Source organism: Hemiscyllium ocellatum, chromosome 36 (assembly GCF_020745735.1).
Source record: "Hemiscyllium ocellatum isolate sHemOce1 chromosome 36, sHemOce1.pat.X.cur, whole genome shotgun sequence".
In the NCBI taxonomy this organism is placed as follows: domain Eukaryota; kingdom Metazoa; phylum Chordata; class Chondrichthyes; order Orectolobiformes; family Hemiscylliidae; genus Hemiscyllium; species Hemiscyllium ocellatum.
In genome coordinates this window covers 44,119,848-44,142,562 of record NC_083436.1, presented here as the reverse complement: position 1 = coordinate 44,142,562, position 22,715 = coordinate 44,119,848, and the positions used below count along the sequence as shown (strand labels likewise).

Here is a 22,715-nt window from a genome sequence, read left to right as displayed (position 1 = left end):
CCTTTTTCACAATTTCAAACACCCGTGTGATAAAGAATCTATCTATCAGTCGGGGAATCAAGGGTTACTGGGAAAGGACAGGGAAGTGGATGTGAGGAATGGCAGATCAGCCACGAATCTATAGAATGGCAGAGTAGGCTTGAGGGGCTGAATGGCTCACTCCTGTTTCTTATTGTCTTATGATCAGGTCAGCCCTTGGCTTCCATTTTCTAGAAGGAACAAGGCCAGCCTGTTCACTCTTCCCTGATTGTCTAACCTGACCCTAAGGCTCAGACTGACCTAGAACGGTTCTGTCTCCAACCAGTAACTCTGCAAAGACTATCAGTGATGATACAGATTAGTCAGACACCACCACATTCACATTTTAAAATAAATTTATTAAACAAATCATACTTTAACTGAAAAATTCAGCACAGAAATATTACAACAAAAATAACCGCACATAGATTGCTTCAACTTTTGAAATCATAATAAAAATAACTTGAATGTTCCCATCATGCAATTTTACTAGATATTTTCCAGCATCTGCAGTATTTTTCTTTTGAGACACTTCATTGGATGTTGATGATAAATAAATACTAAATATTTAAGGTATAGAAACAAAAAAATTAAAACAAGAAATTTCATGAAAAATGCAATTGAGTAAAGGTATTCTAGCCAACTCCTGCAGTATGCTGGTTCTCCAATATTAAATTAAGAATTTGGCACATACTTTGATAAAATTGGAGGGGGGGGGGGCGGGGATGGTGGGCAGCTTGATTTAGCACTAGGGAGGGGGTGAGATTGAATTTGAATGCGGTTTATTTTCCCCCAAAAATGCTGCAACTCCTGAATTCTGGCCCTTCCTCGTGTGGGATGGGAGCCCGATTGGCATTTTAAGTATGCTGTCAAAGATCAAGTTTAACCTGCTCAGCAGGTATTTAACTGTGGTCAGCCTGCATTGCGGATAACTGGCAGCGACAGCAAGGGGAGGGCAGGCAGAGGGGAGCATTCCTAGCGGGCAGGTGGAGCAGGAATGATACCCCTCAATTCCCCCACACCACCCCAGATCCGGGCCCAACAACCCTGGCTCTCTCTCTCTCTCTCACTCCTTTGCCTCAAGCCAACTTAACTCCCATGCTGGAAACCGTATACCAACATAATACGATCCAATTCTCTTGAGTTAGAAAACTAACAGATCCCCAAGAAGCTCTGGACTGGAAGGTAAGACGGTGACAAAGGAAGGGACTAGAATTAGGAAGGCACTGGGAATTATTCAAGCTAACGATGCATCACTGATTGCTTTCGAGATAAGTATTTGGCAAGTTAACAGCCCAGTGACAGAATGATGAAAAGGTCTTTAATTTGGCCCATTAATAGTCTAGTTACAGAGAATGACAGTCACTGTCTCTACCTCTCTGCAATCTTCAAGATGCATGCCGTGTGTTGGAAAGTAACCAGCCCGTGGCAGCCAGATCCCTAAAGCTGAGATCATCCCTCAAGCCTAACCACACGTTACACTAACCTGAGAATTACTGCTGAACAATTCTTCCTTCAGTTCCCTCAATGCCCACAAGTGATGTAATATACGCATAGAAACTAGGAGCAGGCCATTCAGCCCTCAAATCTGCCTTACCATTCAATAAGATTAGGGCTGAATGGATTGTGGCCTCCAGTCTATGTTCTCACCTCTCCCTGAGAGCACTGACTCTCTCATTGGTCACAGGTCTATCTACCTCCACCTTCAAAATACTCAATAACTCCATATAGTCAATCATCTCCTCAGAGACCCAATTTAAAAAAAGCACTAATATTTATCTACATACATCAACTGATTCCTGATGCCCGAAACGTCAATTCTCCTGCTCCTTGGATGCTGCCTGACCTGCTGTGCTTTTCCAGCACTACACTCTCAATTCTGATCTCCAACATCTGCAGTCCTCACTTTCTCCTAGTTGATGTCTATAGCACCATAGATTAAAAATTCTTTGTAGTGACAGTAATTAAAGAGATCAGATATTATCCTCTAGTGTGTGAAGTTCAAGGAGGTGAAAGTACATACAGGAGTATGAACAGGAGTAAGCCATTCAGCCCATCAGGTTTGCCCTATCAATAATGGTTATGACTGATAGAATACTATGGGGCCTTTTATCCAATCAATCCCTATAACTTTGTACATCACTGGGAATCATAAATCTATCAATATCTTAAACATACTCAAAGACTGGATCTCCGCAATCCTCTGTTCTGAGATATCAAAATGATCAAAGCATAAAAATATTGCATATATCTTGCCAGAATTGCAATTTCATTCCAGCCTTTAGATTAAAACAGTTTTATTATTTACAATATTACAAAATGGATTTCAAGGTGATTTTTCAGTCACTCATTCAGCCCAGTATGGGACAGACTCAATTTCAGACCATAGTGCCATAAGGACACTGGGAATTGTATCAATAGCTCCTATTACATCTACTAAACAGCATATACCAACAAAAACACATGACTTAAGGGAATACCGTTTTAGTCTACACTGCCATTTGATAAGATCTTGGCTGACCTGATCTCCATGTTCCTATCTGACCCCTCTACCCTTTGACCCTCCATCTGGCAAGAAATTATTGAATGTTGCTCCAATTTCAATGTGGTATAAACAAGTGAAACATATTGTTCGGGTGCTTCAGTAATCACAGAGTGAATTATACTGTTACAGAGTGTGGATCAGAGACTGATTTACAAACTCTGTAACGCTGATTGACCGGTGATCCCAGCAAATGTAGATCGCCTTCAGAAACATGGATTTGAAAAGTGCACCTTTCTAATTAGAGGTGGGAGACCAGAGGGAGACCAGCCAGCCAACATCAATGTGCTCACTCTTTGGAAGATTTATCTAATTAGACCCATTCTCCTACTCTTTCCCCCATAGCCATTTTAATTTTTATCCGCTTCCCTTTCAAAAGCTTTTAATTGAAGGTGCACTTAATTATCCTTTAGGCAGAGCATGTCTCATCACAAGAAAAACAAACATTCTCCTCACCTTCTCTCTGGTTCTTTGATCAATCACTTTTAACCTCTGTCCCTACAGCACCACCAGAGTCTATTGTCTCTGTGTGATTTGTGCAGATCCTTAATGCTGTTTAATATATCCATCAAAAGCCCCTTATCTACATGCATCAAGGTCCCGCTGCTTTGGTTCTACTCTAGTAAATCCCCTCTGCAAGATCTTCAGTAATTCCTGAAGCACGGTGTCCAGAATCAGACAATACTCCAGTTGAGATCAGCACAATGTTTACCAAATTTTGGCAGGAGTTATCTGCTTTTGTCCGCCATGTCACCCTTTATAGAGCCTAGGGTCCTGCAGTTTCTTGAGCCAACTTGTACAGAAATGCTGTGACACATCTCTGGAGCAGGTGGGACTTGAACTCAGACCGTTGGATCCAGAGGAAAGTACACTACCACTGCACCACAAGAGCTCTTTCAGGGTCCTACAACCTCTTAACAGTTTCTCCAACATGTCCTGCTACTGCCAAAGATTTAAGCAAAGTTTCCTCTATTTGTAAATCCTCTTTAAAACCGTTCAGTTGAGTTTCGGTTGGCTCTTGTCGCTCTTCGCTATAATGTTGTATTAAAGTACTTAATAAATAAATATGTATTTAACTTATAAAATGTTAATATCAGTTATTTCTGTAATCTGGAGAAATATTGGAGTTGTACTTGATGTCTGTTTTTGGCTCATGTCAAAATTCTGAAACTTTCAGCCAAACGAAACAAACACCGACCCAGGTCAAACTGAAAACTTCCGATTCTGAATCCCTGGTTCAGGTCAGTTAAAGAAACATTGCCCTCTGCTGGAGTTCAAGGCAATTTGTCTATCAGTCGCAAAACAGAGTACATCATAAATATATAGCTGTGAATAAATACTGTCAATGAACATGTCACAAAAGATGAAAAGGAAATGAGAGTGATCTTGTGTTAAAATCTAGGTCCTTCAGGAAACTGCTCCAAACACAAAAGCACTCTGATCTTTATGCACTGAAAATGAAGTTGACATTAGGAAAAGTTAAAGTTAACTAGAGCAGTGGAATATTGATGTATTTTTGATAGTTTTAGTTTGTTCAAGCACTGTGGATCAATTTCAGCCCAGTAAGAGGGGGAAATCTCCCAGTGTCCTGACTCCTCTCTCAAGGTTTACCCACAGTGCTGTAAGTGTAAATAATGGCGAAGGGAACAGAATGGTATTGACACACATATGTCCCTCCACCCTCATATTGTCACTAAATGACACAATGGTTCAAACAGGATATGAGCTCCTTCATTCCAAGGGATAGACCTTAAGAAACAACTCACATCTTCAAGGGAGGAGGCCAACGGACAAAATCATCTCAGAAATCTTGAAGAAGTCAACTTCTTCGTGAGAAACAGGAGGATAAAAGGAAAGGAATGGTTTTCACAGTAATTCAAACGGTTTGTCTTGGATACACAGACACCAATATGCCTTCAGCTGAAAGTAGCCCATAATGCCACACTGTTTCTTCAATGCATTTATATTACATTCTCCAAGTTACTGGCTGTGTTTAGCAGTGGAGCAGGTTGTGAAATGTTCCGCTTGGAGGTAATGAATCCTGCCCCAAGAACAACTCTTTAGATTCAGTTTTGGTTGGATCTTTCTCTCTTGTGTCTTGTGATTGATGTTTAGATCTGTTTTTACTAAATCTGTAAAATTAAAAAAACACATATCTTGTAACATGTTACATATTCAGTGGAGAACCTATGCCTGCGAACAATCATGCTGTCAGCACAGGGGGACTGAGTGAGGTGGAGACCATATCCTTGTGAAAACCTTTCACATTTATAGTCAAAGAGAAAGAATTTATGAGGAGGTTATGCAGCATCATTATAAATGACTGATTGCGGTCCTGTCGTCAACCCTGTGTGCAATTCCAGACACCACCTTTCACAAAGAAGATCAAGACTGGAAAAGATTTACTGAAAATGGTTCCAGGCATGAGGGAGTTTGATTAAATGAATAGACGTCAAGAAATTGGAATTATTCTTCCTGAAGCAGAGAATGTGGAGGAGAGATTTAATAAAGGGGAGGTACAAATGGAAGGAAGCATAGCGATAGGAACAGGAGTAGGCCATTCGGCCCTTTGAGCCTTCTCTGCTATTCAATATGAGCAGGGTTGGTCATCCAACTCAATTCCCTGTTCCCACTTTCTCCCCTTTGATCCCTTTAGCCCGAAGAACGATATATAATTTCTTCTTGAAAACATTCAATGTTTTTGCCTCAAACACTTTCTATGGCAAAGAACTCCACAGGTTTCCCACTCTCTGAGTGAGGACATTTCTCCTCATCTCAATCCTAAACAGCTCACTTCATAGACTGGACTGCGGCCCCTTGTTCAAACCTCCCTGCTCATTGTGAACATCCTTCCTGTCCTGACCCTGTCTGGGCCGGTAAGAATTTTATAGGTTTCTATGAGGTCCCCCTGATTCGTCTCAACTCCAGTGAATATAGTCCTAACTGATTTAGTCTTCCTTCAGACATCAGTCCTACCATCTCAGGTGGATTGTATTGGGATTCCATCTGATTAATAGAATTCAGGAAAAAGGGAAATAATCTTAAAATTAGAACCAGGCTATTCAGGACTGAAATCGCAAAAAGGCAATTTCCACACAAAGGCAAGCGAGACTCTAGCGCTCTCTCCTCAAAGTGTTCGCATCATTAGAGTTTCTCAACTGAGATGCATATTGTTCAGGCAGGATATCAGGAGATAAGGGTCAACAGTGGGTAAATTTGAAATACCAATCAACAATGAACCACATGGATAGCACAGCAGGTTTGAGAGCTGAATGCTCCATTCCTGTTGCTAACATCTCTATGGTCACTTGGGCCACACAGGAATCAGCCCTACCATTAATGTGAATCTTAATTGATGTGAATGTTTATCTGAGGCCTGTGTACTATACAAAGAGGGTAAAAGGCTTTCTGATCATTATTTTAATTCACTTCTTGGCGTAGGTTCATCATTGGCTGGGTCAACTCTCATTGCTCGTTCTATCTGCCTTCCAGAGGTGATAAGGAACATTCCTTCTTGAGGTGCTGTAGTCCATGTGCTGTATGTAGATCCACAATAACCTCAGGGAGGGAATTCCTGGATTTTGACCCAGTGACACTGAAGGAACGGCAACATATATCCAAGCCAGGATGGTGAATGGCTTGGAGGGGAATTTGCAGGGGATGGTATTCCCATATTTCTACTGTCCTCATATTTCTAGATGGTGAATGTCATAGACTTTGAAACTATAAGGAAAGGACAAATAACTGTCCTTTCTAAATGCTTTGAAATTCAAAGACAGTAACAGTGTGACTAAAATGCAAGCTTCAAAAGTATTAGCTCTGTGCACCAGCTTTGTGAGCAAGGCTTTAAGGGCAAGATATAACCCAGAAGCTGCAATTAAAATGCCTATCTGCAAAACCAGAGAATAGCAATGTCAGATAATCACCGGAGAAATCTAACCAGGAATTCAGGGAAATGTCTTCAGCCAAAGAGTGTTGAGAATACACGTGACAATAGGTCAATCAGAATGTGGGACTTGCTCCCATGGGGAATGGCCTGGACAGAGTGGACATTGGGAAGTTGTTTCAATTGGTAGGAGAGACTAGGACCCAAAGGCACAGCCTTAGAGTAAAGGGAAGACATTTTAGAATGGAGATAAGGAGAAACTTCTTCAGCCAGAGAGTGGGGAATCGATGGAATTCACTGCCACAGAAGGCAGTGGAGGCCAGGGCATTGAGTGTGTTTAAGCCAGAGAGAGATAGGTTCTTGATTGCCAAGGCGATCAAAGGTTATGGGGAGAAAGTGGGAAAATGGGGTTGAAAAACCTATCAGCCATGTATGAATGGCAGAGCAGACTCGATGGGCCAAATGGCCTAATTTCGATTCCTATGTCTAAAGGTCTTATGCTCTTATGGGAAGTTGAGGTGAATAAATTTTGAGATGTTGAAGGCATCAAGAGATATGGAAACAAAGAGAACACGGTATTGAGTTAGAGAATGAGCCATGGTCATACTGAATAGCAGAAAACATTCAAAGGGGCAAATGGTCTAATCTTGCTCCTATTTTCCATGTTTCTCTGACTAATGTAGGTATGTTCAAGGGGAAAACTGGATATTCACATAGGATAAAAAGTAGGAAAAGGACAGACTGATAGGGAGAGATATGGGATAAAAGGAGGTCATATGGAACGCAAACACTAGTTCAGATAAGGACTTATACCGTGCTGTAAATTAGAGTTGGAATTAGAATCCCTACAATGTGGAAACAGTTCTCTCGGCCCAATCCATCCACACCAACCATCTGAAGAGTAACCCACCCAGACACATTCCTCTACCCTACATCCCCTAACCTACACATCCCTGGACACTATGGGCAATTTAGCATGGCCAATTCACCTGACCTGCACATCTTTAGATTGTGGGAGGAAACTGTAGCACCCAGAGAAAACCCACGCAGATACAAAGAGAATGTGCAAACTCCACACAGACAATCGACCGAGGCTGGAATTGAACCTGGGCGATTTTATGTAATTCGACAATTTTTCTGTTGTGCAATTAAATAAAGCAAGGGATTGTCATAGTTTAGATTCTGAAGACTGGGCAGTCAATAAATACCTGCTGTAGATCAAGAAAGAGACAATTATCAAGCCCAGAACGACAAGAAATAATATCGCCACCGTCAGTGCCACATCTCGCTTGCTCATTGGTTGCCGGACCAGTTCAAGGTGCATGCACCTGGCACCACTGTAACCTTTAGCACACCTGTAGGAGGAAAGTTATACAATTAACCATAGGCCTTCCTCACACCTACCACCAACTCGCCAGAGAAATCCCTGGGCTCCATCCTTCTGTGTTTATGCAGGTGGGTGTAATTAATTCCTAGTTTGTCCAGGATTTAATTAAGGGGCTAAATAGTCTCTCTTGTTTCTATCTGCATTAGCATCTCATGCCTCTATAGGTATTTTAACACAATAAGCGCAAAATCAGAAATTGTGAACAACTGGACCATTCCCATGAACTGTTGTGAGTGACCTATTAAATTCTTTGAAACAAGCCTCACCCCAGTTCCTTGTAAATACTAAAAGTAACTAAAACTAAAAGTATTTTGGAAAAGTCAACTGCGGCAATCCCTTGGGATTCTCTATTCCCTGAATGTTACAATTTTTACAGATTGCTGGCTTACATGGTGTCAATTGAAGGCAGTAAAAAAAAGGATTTTGTTCCAATTTCAGACGACCTGGATGGAAATGAGAACTATCTCAGGGGTTGACTGCTGCTGATCTTCTATGCCATCTCCTTACTAAAACAGACCTGTACAGAATTAGTACAAATTACAGATCCCGCAGTCTCCAACATTGTGCATTTAACCCGATATGAAATGCTGGCTCATGAAAGGCTGGATTTGTGGAAGGAGGAGGAAGTGAGATGCTGTAGAATAGAGTCAGAGTTGAAAAGCGTGGCACTGGAAAAGCACAGCAGATCAGGCAGCATCCGAGGAGAGTTGACGTTTCGGGCATAAATCCTTCATCAGGAATTCCTGATGAACGGCTCTTGCCCAAAACATCGGCTCTCCTGCTCCTCAGATGCTGCCTGACCTGCTGCGCTTTTCCAATGCCACGCTTTTCAACTCTTCACTCTTCAGCATCTGCAGTGCTCACTTTCTCCTGAGTGTGAAGAAATGTTGTTGAATAAAACAGTGCTATTGCTGTGAAACACTTGGAAGATCAATAGGTGTACCGGGCAATAAGATTGTCAATATAGTCACATGCTCAAAGATAATTTGGGTTCAAAACCTGCCTCTCAGTTGTCATCTTGAACCTAAATGGTTAGCTTTGCTAACTCCTGTTTCTCCCCTCCTGTGAGCTCACAACAGCTGCACACAGCATTTAGTACAACTGAGCAATTCTGGACAGGAATTAGACTAGTTCACCATGTTTAATTTGTCCTCACCTGCAGTAGTGAATGTTTTCGTGTGGAATGTACACACAGTCTCCATTAAGACAATAATTTTCCATGGAAAGTGGACACTTTGATCTTTTCACCTCAGGGGTTGTGGAAGTCAGAACTGCTGTCTCTGTTTGATAAAACAGTAAGCTTTAGCCAAGTAGCAAACTTAAAGTAAAACATCCTTAGTGTTTGAAATTAAGTTAGAGGGTTAAAACATGGACAACAAAAAACACACAAGCATCCTGAGACATTTCTCATTTCTGTGCAGTTGGTCTAAAATTGTAGCCAAATCCTCTTTGTTGAATGCAATTTCACCTGTTTAAACAGCAATTCTTAAAAACACTAATATTCAAGGAACAGAGAGTTTGAAGGCGTTGCTACTTTGGGCTGTTTGAAATGTTAATTACATTCAATGTTCCCAAGAAACAAGGGTGGAGCTTGTTGCAAGGATTTCAATAAATTAGTCAAAATAGAAGTCAGAGAATGTAAGGCAGTGTGTGAGAGAGAGAGTCAGGAGCAGATTTCATGGTGAGCAGTGTTACCGTTTCACCGATCTGTTGAGAAGGGGCTGAACTACATCAGGTCTGTGTGTTGAGATTCTGGAAAAGGTACTAAAGACGTCCTCAGAGTCAATTAGTGTAGTCGAGCAAGATTAAAATTCAGGAAAAATATCATTCATTGGTGATGACACTAACTGCCTTTGAAGGACTGGAGTTGGATGTGGGAGCAAGGGCTGGAGAGCAATTTCCAAATCCAGGGGAGCACTGACCACAGAAAAGAAAGTGAAATTCCAGAATATTAGCAATCATTCAGGCAGAGTTTGATGGAGTGCATCCTGAGGGAGTTAAGACCAGGACGTCAAAAATGAAGAATCATGATTCCTTGTGAAGGGTTTAGTTAGGTTTGATGTCACAATGTGATTGACATCTGGGAGTTGCTGAGAAATCCATGGGATCTGCCTTGACAAAATTTACTATTTGGCAGTTAAGGTTTCCTGCTTGACAAGGTTCCCCACCGGAGGCTGGTTAGCAAGGTTAGATCTCATGGAATATAGGGAGAACTAGCCATTTGGATACAGAACTGGTTCAAAGGTAGAAGACAGAGGGTGGTGGTGGAGGGTTGTTTTTCAGACTGGAGGCCTGTGACAGTGGAGTGCCACAAGGATCGGTGCTGGGTCCACTACTTTTCATAATTTATATAAATGATTTGGATGTGAGCATAACAGGTATAGTAAGTAAGTTTGCGGATGACACTAAAATTGAAGGTGTAATGGACAGTGAAGAAGGTTAAAATCTTCGAGGAGAAAGTGAAGTCTGCAGATGCTGGAGATCAGAGCTGAAAATGTGTTGCTGGAAAAGTGCAGCAAGTCAGGCAGCATCCAAGGAGCAGGAGATTTGACGTTTCGGGCATAAGCCCTTCTTCAGGAAGAAGGTTACCTTAGATTACAACAGGATCTTGATCAGATGAGCCAATGGGCTGAGGTGTGGCACATGGAGTTTAATTTAGATAAATGCAAGGTGCTGTATTTTAGGAAAGCAAATCTTAGTAGGACTTAAACACTTAATGACAAGGTCTTAGGGAGTGTTGCTGAACAAAGAGACCTTGGAGTGCAGGTTCATAGTTCCTTGAAAGTAGAGTCACAGGTAGATAGGATAGTGAAGAAGGCGTTTGGTATGCTTTCCTTTACTGGTCAGAGCTTGGAGTATAGGAATTGGAAAGTCATGTTGCAGTGCTACAGGACGTTACTTAGGCCACTTTTGGAATATTGTGTGTAATTCTGGTCTCCTTCCTATAGGAAGGATACTGTGAAACTTGAAAGGGTTCAGAAAGGATTTATAAGGATGTTGTTGAGGTTAGAGGCTTTGAGCTGTAGGGAGAGGCTGAATAGGCTAGGGTTGTTTACCCTGGAGCATTGGAAGCTGAGGGTTGACCTTATAGAGGTTTTTAAAATCATGAGGGGCATGGACAGGATAAATAGACAATGTCCTTTCCCTGGAGTTGGGGAGCCCAGAACTAGAGGGCATAGGTTTAGGGTGAGAGGGGAAAGATCTAAAAGAGACTTAAGGTGCAAATTTTTCACGCAGAGAGTGGTGCGTGTATGGAATAGGCTGCCAGAGGAAGTGGTGGAGGCTGGTATAATTGCAACATTTAAAAAGCATCTGGATGGGTATATGAATAGGAAGGGTTTGGAGGGATATGGGCCGGTTGCTGACAAGTGGGACTAGATTGGGTTGGGATATCTGGTCGGCATGGATGGGTACATCTCTATGACTCTATGTGCTCAATCACAGTGTGTCACCTTTGGTTAGTTCTGGGTGTTACAGCATAAATGTGTTTATAAATATTATAATATTACAGTAAAGTTTATTGTTGTTTATTCCAAAACATGGAACTTCTTTGTACGTACAGGGGTTTCACACTTTGTCCAGTTTTAAGGAAAGGTAGCTGATCCCTAGACAGAAGGTGATACAAATTCGATCGGCTAGTCCAAGATGTTAATAGAAATGTAGCAGGAAGATGCACAGAGCAGGTTCCCACACCTTGGAAGAGGTAATGCCAAACAATCTGGATTTAGTGACCTCAGCTGAGACACCTGGAGAAACCTGTTCTTCTTTAAACAAAAAGAGGGTGCTATGGATTCTAAGGCAGTCTCCTTGGGTCCACATCCGGTCTTGGCCAAAGTGAGGACTGCTTGATGAAGGGCATTAGCCCGAAACATCGATTCTCCTGCTCCTCGGATGCTACCTGACTTGCTGTGCTTTCCCAGTGCCACATTTTGGACTCCACATCCAGTCTGTCATTCCAAGCACAGCATGTCCGACAAAGAACTGCAGATGCTGGAAATCTGAAATGAAGATAGAAATTGCTGGAGAAACTCAACGGTATCTGTGGAGAGAGAAACACAGCTAAACGTTTCGAGTCCAGTGACCCTTCTTCAGAACTGAAGAGAGAGACAGCCAATCAGACAGAGACAGAGAGACAGCCAATCAGACAGAGACAGAGACAGAGAGACAGCCAATCAGACAGAGCAAACATTTGCAATGGATCCTTCTCTCAAACTAAACTCCAGGAGTGAATGAGATACCGAACAAAGTGTAAAAGGGGGAACAATATCAATTATTTACCTGTGTTGTTGCATTCACCACCCTGCTGTCCAGGCACACAGCTTGGGATGATGGTTGCAGTGTCACAGAGGCGATACACACAAAACACTGTAGAAAAAAAGAGACAAAATTTGTCAAGGTCAAAGGTGAGAAGATAAGCTTATTTTGAGATTGTGGCAGACCATTTCTTTCGGATATCCAAAACACCTCATTTAGAATCATCTGGCCCAGACAGTAGTCATTCAGCCCGAAACATTGATTCTCCTGCTCCTCTGATGCTGCCTGACGTGCTTTGCTTTTCTAGCACCACTCTAATCTAGACCCATTCCATCTTAGCCAACTCTTTTAAACAGCTCTTCAATATTCACACATTTGAAGCCTCCATTTATTCCTGTTCTAGTACTTATTCAATTTCCCTTTGGAAAGCTAACACAGAATCTGCACCCATGGCTCTGACAGGCAGCAAGTTCCAGGCTACAGTAACTCATTGTATTAAGACAATCCCCTTTCCCCTCTGGTTCATGCTACAGAGCTCTATGGGGTTTCGACCCACTGTGACCTTTCTCAGGTCTGAGGGTGCAGTGTCCAAAGGCACGTTTCCATGACAGACATTAGATTTGCATGTTATTAAACAATGGGATTTGCCTGAGGGGACAGTCCCAATTTTGTATGGACATGTTGGAAACTATTTGCATACTAACATGCTGCATACATTTGGCTGAAAATGATTAAGCCTTGATGTAAAAAAGATCATGTCTCTGAGAGATATCTGTTGCAGGAGCAAGCCAGGTGTCTCAATGTTGGCCAATCCCACTTCCCCTTTTACATTTATTCACCTTCCAGAAAGCATCTTTTCACCATTTACTCAAAAACTGCACTTCAGTAAATCGGACTGACTACAGTGTGAATTCAAAATGATCAAATGTGTAGAGTCTGGTTCCCTCTAAAACAAATCAGGATTCAAAAATCATCATCTTCCTTTACAAATCCCCCACAGCTTCACTCACTCCCTATTTCTGTAGCATCCTCCAGACGCTACACCCCTCCCAAGCTCTGTAACTCCCTCAGCGCAGACCCTCCAACAGTGCGGTGCTCCCTCAGCACTGACCATCTGACACTGCAGCACTCCCTCAGCACTGACCTTCTGACAGTGCAGCAATCCCTCAGCACTGACCCTCCGACAGTGCGGCGCTCCCTCAGCACTGACCCTCCAACAGTGCGGCACTCCCTCAGCACTGACCCTCTGACAATGCGGCACTCCCTCAGCACTGACCCTCCGACAGTGCGGCGCTCCCTCAGCACTGACCCTCTGACAGTGCGGCACTCCCTCAGTAATGTAATGGGCGTGTCAGGCTGAAACTTGTGCTCATGCCCATTTCGTACACTCCTTGAGGACACCTTTAAAATTGAGCAATAATGTGAGTCGCTACTCTCCCTCATTGTAGGTGAGGCCGAGACTCAGGGCTCCCTTCACTGGGGTAATTTGCAGGATTACACTGATCAGCCTTTGTGTAAAATGCTGTCTGCTGTGACTCTGCATAACCCAATTCTAAGTTTAACATCCCACGAGGTAAAAATAATGACTGCAGATGCTGAACCAGAATTGATGCCTCATTCATTGCCTTAGACATTCCTTCCCTGTGCCACCCAGACCCCAGTGGGAGCAGCAGCATCTACTAGGTGAGCTGCATTGTTCTGGATCAGCTGGAAGAGCACAGCATTTCAGGCAGCATCCAAGGAGCAGCGAAATCGACATTTCAGGCAAAAGCCCTTCATCAGGAATAAAGGCAGTGAGCTGGAAGCATGGAGAGATAAGCTAGAGGAGGGTGGGGTGGGGAGAAAGTAGCATAGAGTACAATGGGTGGGTGGGGGAGGGGATGAAGGTGATAGGTCAGGGAGGAGGGTGGAGTGAATAGGTGGAAAAGGAGCTAGGCAGGTCGGACAAGTCCGGACAAGTCATGGGGACAGTGCTGAGCTGGAAGTTTGGAACTAGGGTGAGGTGGGGGAAGGGGAAATGAGGAAACTGTTGAAGTCCACATTGATGTCCTGGGGTTGAAGTGCTCCAAGGCAGAAGATGAGGCGTTCTTCCTCCAGGCGTTGGGTGGTGAGGGAGCGGCGGTGAAGGAGACCCAGGACCTCCATGTCCTCGGCAGAGTGGGAGGGGGAGTTGAAATGTTGGGCCACAGGGCGGTGTGGTTGATTGGTGTGGGTGTTCCGGAGATGTTCCCTAAAGCGCTCTGCTAGGAGGCGCCCAGTCTCCCCAATGTAGAGGAGACTGCATCGGGAGCAACGGATACAATAAATAATATTAGTGGATGTGCAGGTAAAACTTTGATGGATGTGGAAGGCTCCTTTAGGGCCTTGGATAGAGGTGAGGGAGGAGGTGTGGGCACAGGTTTTACAGTTCCTGCGGTGGCAGGGGAAAGTGTCAGGATGGGAGGGTGGGTTGTAGGGGTGCATGGACCTGACCAGGTAGTCATGGAGGGAACGGTCTTTGCGGAAGGCAGAAAGGGGCGGGGAGGGAAATATATCCCTGGTGGTGGGGTCTTTTTGGAGGTGGCGGAAATGTCAGCAGATGATTTGGTTTATGCAAAGGTTTGTAGGGTGGAAGGTGAGCACCAGGGGCGTTCTGTCCTTGTAACGGTTGGAGGGGTGGGGTCTGAGGGCGGAGGTGTGGGATGTGGACGAGATGCGTTGGAGGACATCTTTAACCACATGGGAAGGGAAATTGTGGTCTCTAAAGAAGGAGCCCAGCTGGTGTGTTCTGTGATGGAACTGGCCCTCCTGGGAGCAGATATGGCGGAGGTGGAGGAATTGGGAATATGGGGATGGCATTTTTGCAAGAGGTAGGGTGGGAAGAGGTGTAATCCAGGTAACTGTGGGAGTCTGTGGGTTTGTAAAAAATGTTAGTGTCAAGTTGGTCATCATTAATGGAGATGGAGAGGTCCAGGAAGGGGAGGGAGGTGTCAGAGATAGTCCAGGTGAATTTAAGGTCAGGGTGGAATGTGTTGGTGAAGTTGATGAATTGCTCAACCTCCTCGCGGGTGCACGAGGTGGGGCCAATGCAGTCATCAATGTAGTGGAGGAGGAGGTGGGGAGTGGTGCCGGTGTAATTACGGAAGATCAACTGTTCTACGTAGCCAACAAAGAGACAGGCATAGCTGGGGCCCATACGTGTGCCCATGGCTACCCTTTGGTCTGGAGGAAGTGGGAGGATTCAAAGGAGAAATTGTTAAGGGTGAGGAGCAGTTCGGCCAAACGAATGAGAGTGTCAGTGGAAGGGAACTGTTGGGGACGTCTGGAGAGGAAAAAACGGAGGGCTTGGAGGCCCTGGTCATGGCAGATGGAGGTGTAGAGGGATTGGATATCCATGGTGAAACATCCCATGAGCTCTTTGCACTGATCTCCTGTCAAAATTCAAATGGGTGTTCGGTGAAACCATTGAAATGATTCAGAGCTTGTATCTGCTCAGTGTGTGGTTATCTGTCGCATCATCTCTTCACTGGGATAATGCAGCTGGGAAATAGCCCCTCAGCTGTGGGAGGCTTCAGCTTTTGGCTTTTGTGCGTCTGTCATTACTGAGCTGGCCAGGTCTCGGTGTGACCATTCCACTAGATGAGGCCATTCACCAGTCAGTGATACCCCGAGACCTGGAATGAATGACTGTCTATGGGACCTTTTCTCATGTTGCAGCTTGGAAACAATCCAGCCCATCTGGGCCTTGCCAGAGTTTGGAATCCATCAAGCCCCCTCCCTCTACTTCTCACTGTACCAGTCTAACACTGTCCACCTCATGTGGCTGTCCCGCTATCTATGTTAAACAAAGGGTTACATTCTATAATGCCTGGAATTGATAGTTTAATTCATGACATGGTATCGAACATAATCCCAAGATGTCGATATTTTCTGTTCAAACTATTCAGAGAATGTGATTACACACCTATGGAGCACGTGGGATGTGAACCTTGGACTCCTAGCTTAGACGTAGGGACATACCACTGCACCACAAAAACCCTTATCAGCATTGTCATGTTCAACCTTACAGATATTGCTAAATCATATTCCTGGAGCAGGAGGGGCTTGAACCTCAGTCTCCTGGCTTAGAGGAAGGGGCATTGCCACTGTGCCATAACAGCCCTTCATTCCCAAGACGTGTGCCCACCTATATTATAATCATTGACCCTCAATCACTTGCTTTCGGTTCAGCACAATGTCCGCTGTCATGTTGTTGAAGGTTGTAAATATTTCTGTGTGGGTGCAGTTCTGCATTCCACAAACACTTCACAGAAATAAAAATGCGGCATTTTTTCCTTTGCTTCTCACATGTAGCAACAAGACTATTGCACAGAATGCGGTCAACAAAGCCTTGGGAGTTTTGTTCTTGGTTTGTAATGCCCTGCTCTGGGTTAGTTTTCTTGTTCTTTATTCTTTCGTGGACAATAAATACCAGCTTTGCCATATCGATCGCTAATTGCCCCCTGCAGTGAAAGTCTTGCTCAGCCATTTCCAAGGGCAATAGCTCTGGAATCACATATTGGGGTATTGGGTTAGCTCAGTTGGCTGGATGGATGGTTTGTAAAGCAATGTGATGCTGACAGTGTGGGTTAAATTCCCACACTGACTGACATCACCATGAAGGACTTTCGTTCTCAACCTTTCCCCTGGTCTAAGGTCTGGTGACCCTCAGGTTAAACTACCACCAGTTGTCTCTCTCTCTAATGAGACAGCAGCCCCATGGTTGGTAAGACTATGGTGACTTACACAGGTGAGAATGGCAGATTCCTCCCCTTGAGGACATTAGTGAACCAGATGGGTTTTACAGCAATGGATGCTAGGTTCAGGGTCACAGTTATTGAAGTTATGGTCCAGATTTGTTTAATGCTGTGGTGACCCTTGGGTCTCTGGATTACTAGTCTAATGGCACACCATCTCACCATTCCCTGTTGAAAGTTACAATTGAATCCACTTCTATCAGCCTTTCAGATGGAACATTCCAGATTGCCCTAACTTACTCTGATTTGAGTAAAAAATGAGGTCTGCAGATGCTGGAGATCACAGCTGCAAATGTGTTGCTGGTCAAAGCACAGCAGGCCAGGCAGCATCATTCTCTATTCCTGAGATGCTGCCTGGCCTGCTGTGCTTTGACCAGCAACACATTTGCAGCTTACTCTGATTTGAATTTACCTTGGTTCTTTTTGCCAATCACTTTAAAACCAACAATGCGGGCTTCTAACCCTCTGAAAGCAGCAGCTCTCCGTCTACTCTATTAAATTTCCTCTTAATTTCCCTGCTCAAAGGAGAAAAGCCCAGCTTCTCCCTGTCATTCCACAAAACTAAGGCTCTTTGTCTCTGAGACCACTGCAGGAAAGGCAGGAGCTGGAGGACGGTAGCAGCCAATGTGAGATTGCAAAGGCCATCAGCCAATGGGGTTTGATGCTGGCACCATCCAATGAGGAATTAGGGGAGGCAAAAGACAATCAGAGAATTGGGAGGGTACCAACCAATGGGCAGATTGGAGAGAGCTGCTCGTTGGATGCTGCCTGAACTGCTGTGCTCTTTCAGCACCACTGATCCAGATTGGAGAGAGTACCGGCCAATGCGCAGATTGGGGAGAGTACCAGCCAATGGGTGATTGGGGAGGGTACTAACCAATGGGAGAATTGGGGAGGGTACCAGCCAATGGGCAGATTGGCGAGAGTACCAGCCAATGGGAGGATTGGGGAGAGTACCAGCCAATGGGCAGATTGGCGAGAGTACCAGCCAATGGGAGGATTGGGGAGGTTACCAGCCAATGTTTCTGAGAGGATTAGCAGCTGATTTCATGCTGGGAAGCATAGACTTCAAACCCCCATGTGCTTCCAACATCAATGTCCCGAAGCCAACAGGAAACTCCAGTCCAACATCAACAGTCTTTCACCAGAATTTGAAGCAAAACAAGGAGATGGGGGTGGGTGAATAAAAGAGAAGGTCTACGATAGAGAAAGTGAGGTCTGCAGATGCTGGAGATCAGAGCTGAAAATGTGTTGCTGGAAAAGCGCAGCAGGTCAGGCAGCATCCAAGGAACAGGAGAATCGACGTTTCGGACATGAGCCCGAAAGAAGAAGGGCTCATGTCTGAAACGTCGATTCTCCTGCTCCTTGGATGCTGCCTGACCTGCTGCGCTTTTCCAGCAACACATTTTCAGCTACGATAGAGAATGGCAGGATAGGTTATACTGAAGGGCAGAAGAGCTGGGGAATGGAACAAGGTGGGTTTGGAGGAGGTGTAGATAGCAACAGCAGGCCTGAAAAGAACGAGAGTGGTGATTATGATCTGAGACATTGTTGATCTCAATGTTGAATCTGGAAACTGCTAAATTTGAAGCTGTTCCTCCAGTTTAAATTGAGAATATAGATCAAGGATTTTGCAATTGAATGGAACAAATAGATTTTGCAACTGACCTCACAAGTGAGTCATGCGATTGAATGGCAACATAACTGATGGAGGCTTCTATTTAAAGGTGAAGTAATACACATTGACATACATAGCTGTATAAAGTGCGTCATAAATCTAAAGAAAATAATCTGAGTCCAGAGAGATCTGAATAACGATCTGGATGTAACAGTGAACATAACAATGGAAGCACTATCACAAAAGAGTAAAAGTGCCACAGTTATGAATAGAGTTCAGGAATGTTTTGCTCCGTCCATCAGGAGTCACTGAGCGGTTTGGCAGCACAGGACAGAAAGCAGAGATAGAATATTGTGAGCAAACATTATTTCACAAGGTGATGTACAGACATCGTAGAGAGGATGGAAAAAACACTAACCCTGATGATAAAATGATTGAGTTAGGAGGAATAAAAATCGCAAAATCTCAAAACTACTCTCTCAGAGGAAGGTAGCTAAGGGGTGGACTTATCAGCGTTAACAAAATATAAAAAAAACATTATTATTTCAAATGAATTGAGATCATGATGTGACAAGGGTCATTCACTCTCTCCCTGTTTCTGAAACACTCCTCTCTCCATAGACACTGCCTGGTCTGCTGGGCATTTCCAGCACTTTTTTGGGGGCTTTTTGCTGGGGTTGAGATCTCCAGCATCTGCCATACTCTGCTTTTGTTGTGAAGGCGCTACAAAATTGCACTTAACCAGAACCTTCCACAACACCAGGATGTCCCAAAGTGCACACAGCAAAGCTGATCATTTTTGTGGTAAATTTAAAACTTGCCTTTTCATCGTTTCTGTCACTGTTAGGTCCCTTACTTTAGTATCATCAACAAGTTTGAAAACCGAAACATTGTTAGAAAATGTTTACTGGGAAAAAGAAAGACCATCAAAATTCAAAATAAGATAAACTATTGATGCAACAACAACAACTCGCAGTTAAATAGCTAACTTAATATAGGAAAATATCCATAGTCACTGATCAGGGGAGTTTTCAGACTAAAGATGGATATGAGCCACAGAAAGATACATTAGGACAGAAGAGCAAAAGCCCAGGCAAACAAAGAGATTTTCATTAGAAATTTAAAGAAAGAGACAGCAAAGATGAGAGCAGGAGATGTTCAGGGAGGGAATTGCACACCTTCAAGAGCTCAGGTGGCTGAAGGAAGCTGAGGTGACACAAGTTATAAGGAGAGGCTGGATAAACTGGGACCTTTTTCACTGGAGCGTAGAAGGTTGAGGGGTGACCTCATAAAGGTTAATAACATCATGAGGGCCCTAGATAAGGTAATGGTCGGTGCCATTTCCCGAGGGCAGGGAATTTCAAGATTAGGGGCATATTTTTAAGGTGAGAGGAGAAAGATTTTAAAAAAGACATGAGAGGCAATTGTATTTTTAAACACAGAGTGGTTTGATGAACTGTCAGAGGAAGTGGTGGATGTGGGTACAGTTACATTTAAAAAACATTTGGATAAGTTCATGAATAGGAAGTGTTTGGAGGGACATGGGCCAAGCGCAGGCAGGTGGGACTAGTGTAGTTTGGGATTATGGTCATCACAGACTGGTTAGACCGAAGGGTCTGTTTCCGTGCTGTATGACTTTATGAGCCAGGCTTAGAGGAATGCACGCAGATTTAATCCAGAGGGAATGCTGCACTGTTGGAGTCAATAAGCCAGTACACCTGCTCTCTGGGTGAACATTCATCAGCCTGGGCGCTGTTCCCGGAACAGGGAGATGGTCAGTAAGTCTATCCCTTACCCACCTTGCCAAAGCCAATCCAATCTCTGATCTCATTCACTCTGTGGGAGCTTCCAACTCTCCACAAGCAACAACGCTTTAAAAGTCACGCACTGGAAAGCATTCGTTAGTCCAGAGAGGCGCTAGGTAAATGTAAAGTCCCCGCCCCCCGTTTCTCTGGGAGAGCACAGTAGGTTTTAAACTTTAAACTACAGATTTCATGAAACATGCGATCTCAGTAAAACTCAGTCTGGGACACACAGGGACTTGTGTGTTTTACTCAGGGGAGACAAGTTGTGTTAAACAGACTCCGGTCTCCCTGAATGAAAGGTGAGATAGAGATGGGTCATAGCCGTCCAGTAAACCCCCCACCCACTCCCCAAGTGGAAGGGAACACCGTCTTGTGCCAACCCTTTCAATATCCAAACAAGACATTAAAGTTTAGAACTTGGATCTTCAACGTAGGGGATCCCCGAAAAAGTGTTGACTCTCCCTCTCTGCCCATCTCGCCCAGGCAGAGCCAGGCAGGGAGGTGCAGTCCCCCCCAGGGAACCCCCAGACCCTGTCTGACCCTGTCCCCAGGCCAGACCAGCTGAGCCAGCTCTGCTGTTGTTTCTGATTTACAGCATCCACAGTTCTTTCGGTTATAACTTAGTCCATGTACCCTGTTGTGGGCATCTTCACAAAACAGCCCCAGCCCTTACCTGGGAGAAGGAGCAGAGACCACATCGAGCAGGTGCAGTTGGCCATGGGTAAGAGGAGAGAGAGAGAGAGACAGACACTGCAGCACTCCTGAACCACTCCCGCACAGGGAAGGATTTCTGTGCCTTTTGCTGAGTGCCGTTGTCCCAGGCCCTGCCTACTTTTAGTAGTGCAGGTATTTGCATTCAGGTCAATTACACCGGAAATTGCTACACCAGTAACAGTGTAAACCATTCTGATTGTAATATTCACCCCTGTAGTATGGAAATTGCTTATTTCCTTTGCGTGTATCAACATACTGATCCGGAACAAACAGCATAGCTACTACTCAGGGACAGTGAAGTTGAAAGATTCTGCATTTCCCCAGTGGGAATCGAACCCACAGCCAACAGCTCTCACCGAATTGTCGTCTGCAGCTGTCTGTCAAATCAGCAAACTCTCCGAAATCACGTCGGTCACATCAAAATATGTTTAAAACAAAAGTAATACAACCCACTCTCAATGGTTTACTTCCAATGTGCAACAGAGAAACGAGCCAGGTGACAACAATTGCATTTATATAGCACCTTTACTGCATCACAGCGTTTCACTGGACCCTTTACCGAATCTAGTTTTCCACTCAGCCACAAATTCGGGGTACTTTACTGAAACGTTAGTTCTGTGGAGTAGGTTTTCAGGGATGTTGAGATGAGACAGAAGATGAGAGGTTACTGGAAGGAATTGCGGAGTCATAGAGATGTACAGCACGGAAACAGACCCTTCAGTCCAACCCGTCCATGCTGACCAGATATCCCAACCCATTCTAGTCCCACCTGCCAGCACCCGGCCCATATCCCTCCAAACCCTTCCTATTCATATACCCATCCAGATGCCTTTTAAATGCTGTAGTTATACCAGCCTCCACCACTTCCTCTGGCAGCTCATTCCATACACATATCACCCTCTGTGTGACAAAGTTGCCCACTTGGTCTCTTTCATATCTTTCCCCTCTCACCTTAAACCTATGCCCTCTAGTTCTGGATTCCCCAACCCCAGGGAAAAGACTTTGTCTATTTATCCTATCCATGCCCCTCATAATTTTGTAAACCTCTATAAGGTCACCACTCAGCCTCTGACGCTCCAGGGAAAACAGCCCCAGCCTGTTCAGCCTCTCCCTGTAGCTCAGATCCTCCAACCCTGGCAACATCCTTGTAAATCTTTTCTGAACCCTTTCAAGCTTCATTATAGCAGGGAGCCCAGAACAACACACGATATTCCAACAGTGGCCTAAGTAACATCCTGTACAGCCACAACACTACCTCCCAACTCCTGTACTCAATACTCTGACCAATAAAGGCAAATACCTTCTATCACAATGAGCTGCCAGAGGAAGTGGTGGAGGCTGGTACAATTACAACATTTAAGAGGCATCTGGATGGATGTATGAACAGGAAGGGTTTGGAGGGATATGGGCAGGGTGCTGGCAGGTGGGACTAGATTGGGTTGGGATATCTGGTCGGCATGGACGGGTTGGACCGAAGGGTCTGTTTCCGGGCTGTACATCTCTATGACTCTATGACTCTCTGACTATCCTATCTACCTGCAACTCCACTTTGAAGGAGCTATGAACTGCTCTCTTTGTTCAGCACACTCCCCAGGTCCTGGCCATTCCGTGTATAAGTCCTGCCCTGTGATTGGGGACCAGGCCATGAAGGCACATCCATCAGTGGTGAAGTGCTTAACATGAAGAAGGTTAGGGTAGGCAGTGTAGAGGGCTGTG

General features: G+C 44.4%; 1 protein-coding gene across 1 annotated transcript; it reads right to left on the bottom strand.

The window, feature by feature from the left end:
* Positions 1 to 420: 420 nt before the first annotated feature.
* Positions 421 to 21,192, bottom strand: LOC132833416 (proepiregulin-like). Its single transcript, XM_060851660.1, has 5 exons — positions 20,959 to 21,192; positions 12,112 to 12,198; positions 8,990 to 9,113; positions 7,655 to 7,801; positions 421 to 4,692 (listed from the first exon to the last, which is right to left on the bottom strand). Exons 1-5 carry the CDS (start codon positions 21,188 to 21,190, stop codon positions 4,554 to 4,556), a joined length of 729 nt encoding a protein of 242 aa, XP_060707643.1. The 5' UTR covers positions 21,191 to 21,192; the 3' UTR covers positions 421 to 4,553.
* Between the last annotated feature and the right edge of the window lie 1,523 nt (positions 21,193 to 22,715).

What these genes read in the sequence shown, in the direction of transcription:
- LOC132833416 (XM_060851660.1), bottom strand. Translation starts at nt 21,190, where the DNA reads ATGGTTTACACTGTTACTGGTGTAGCAATTTCCGGTGTAATTGACCTG. An exon ending in GTCTCTGCTCCTTCTCCCAG is followed by an intron (nt 12,199 to 20,958) that starts GTAAGGGCTGGG and finishes TTTTTTCTACAG; the next exon opens with TGTTTTGTGTGTATCGCCTC. An exon ending in TGGTGAATGCAACAACACAG is followed by an intron (nt 9,114 to 12,111) that starts GTAAATAATTGA and finishes TTTATCAAACAG; the next exon opens with AGACAGCAGTTCTGACTTCC.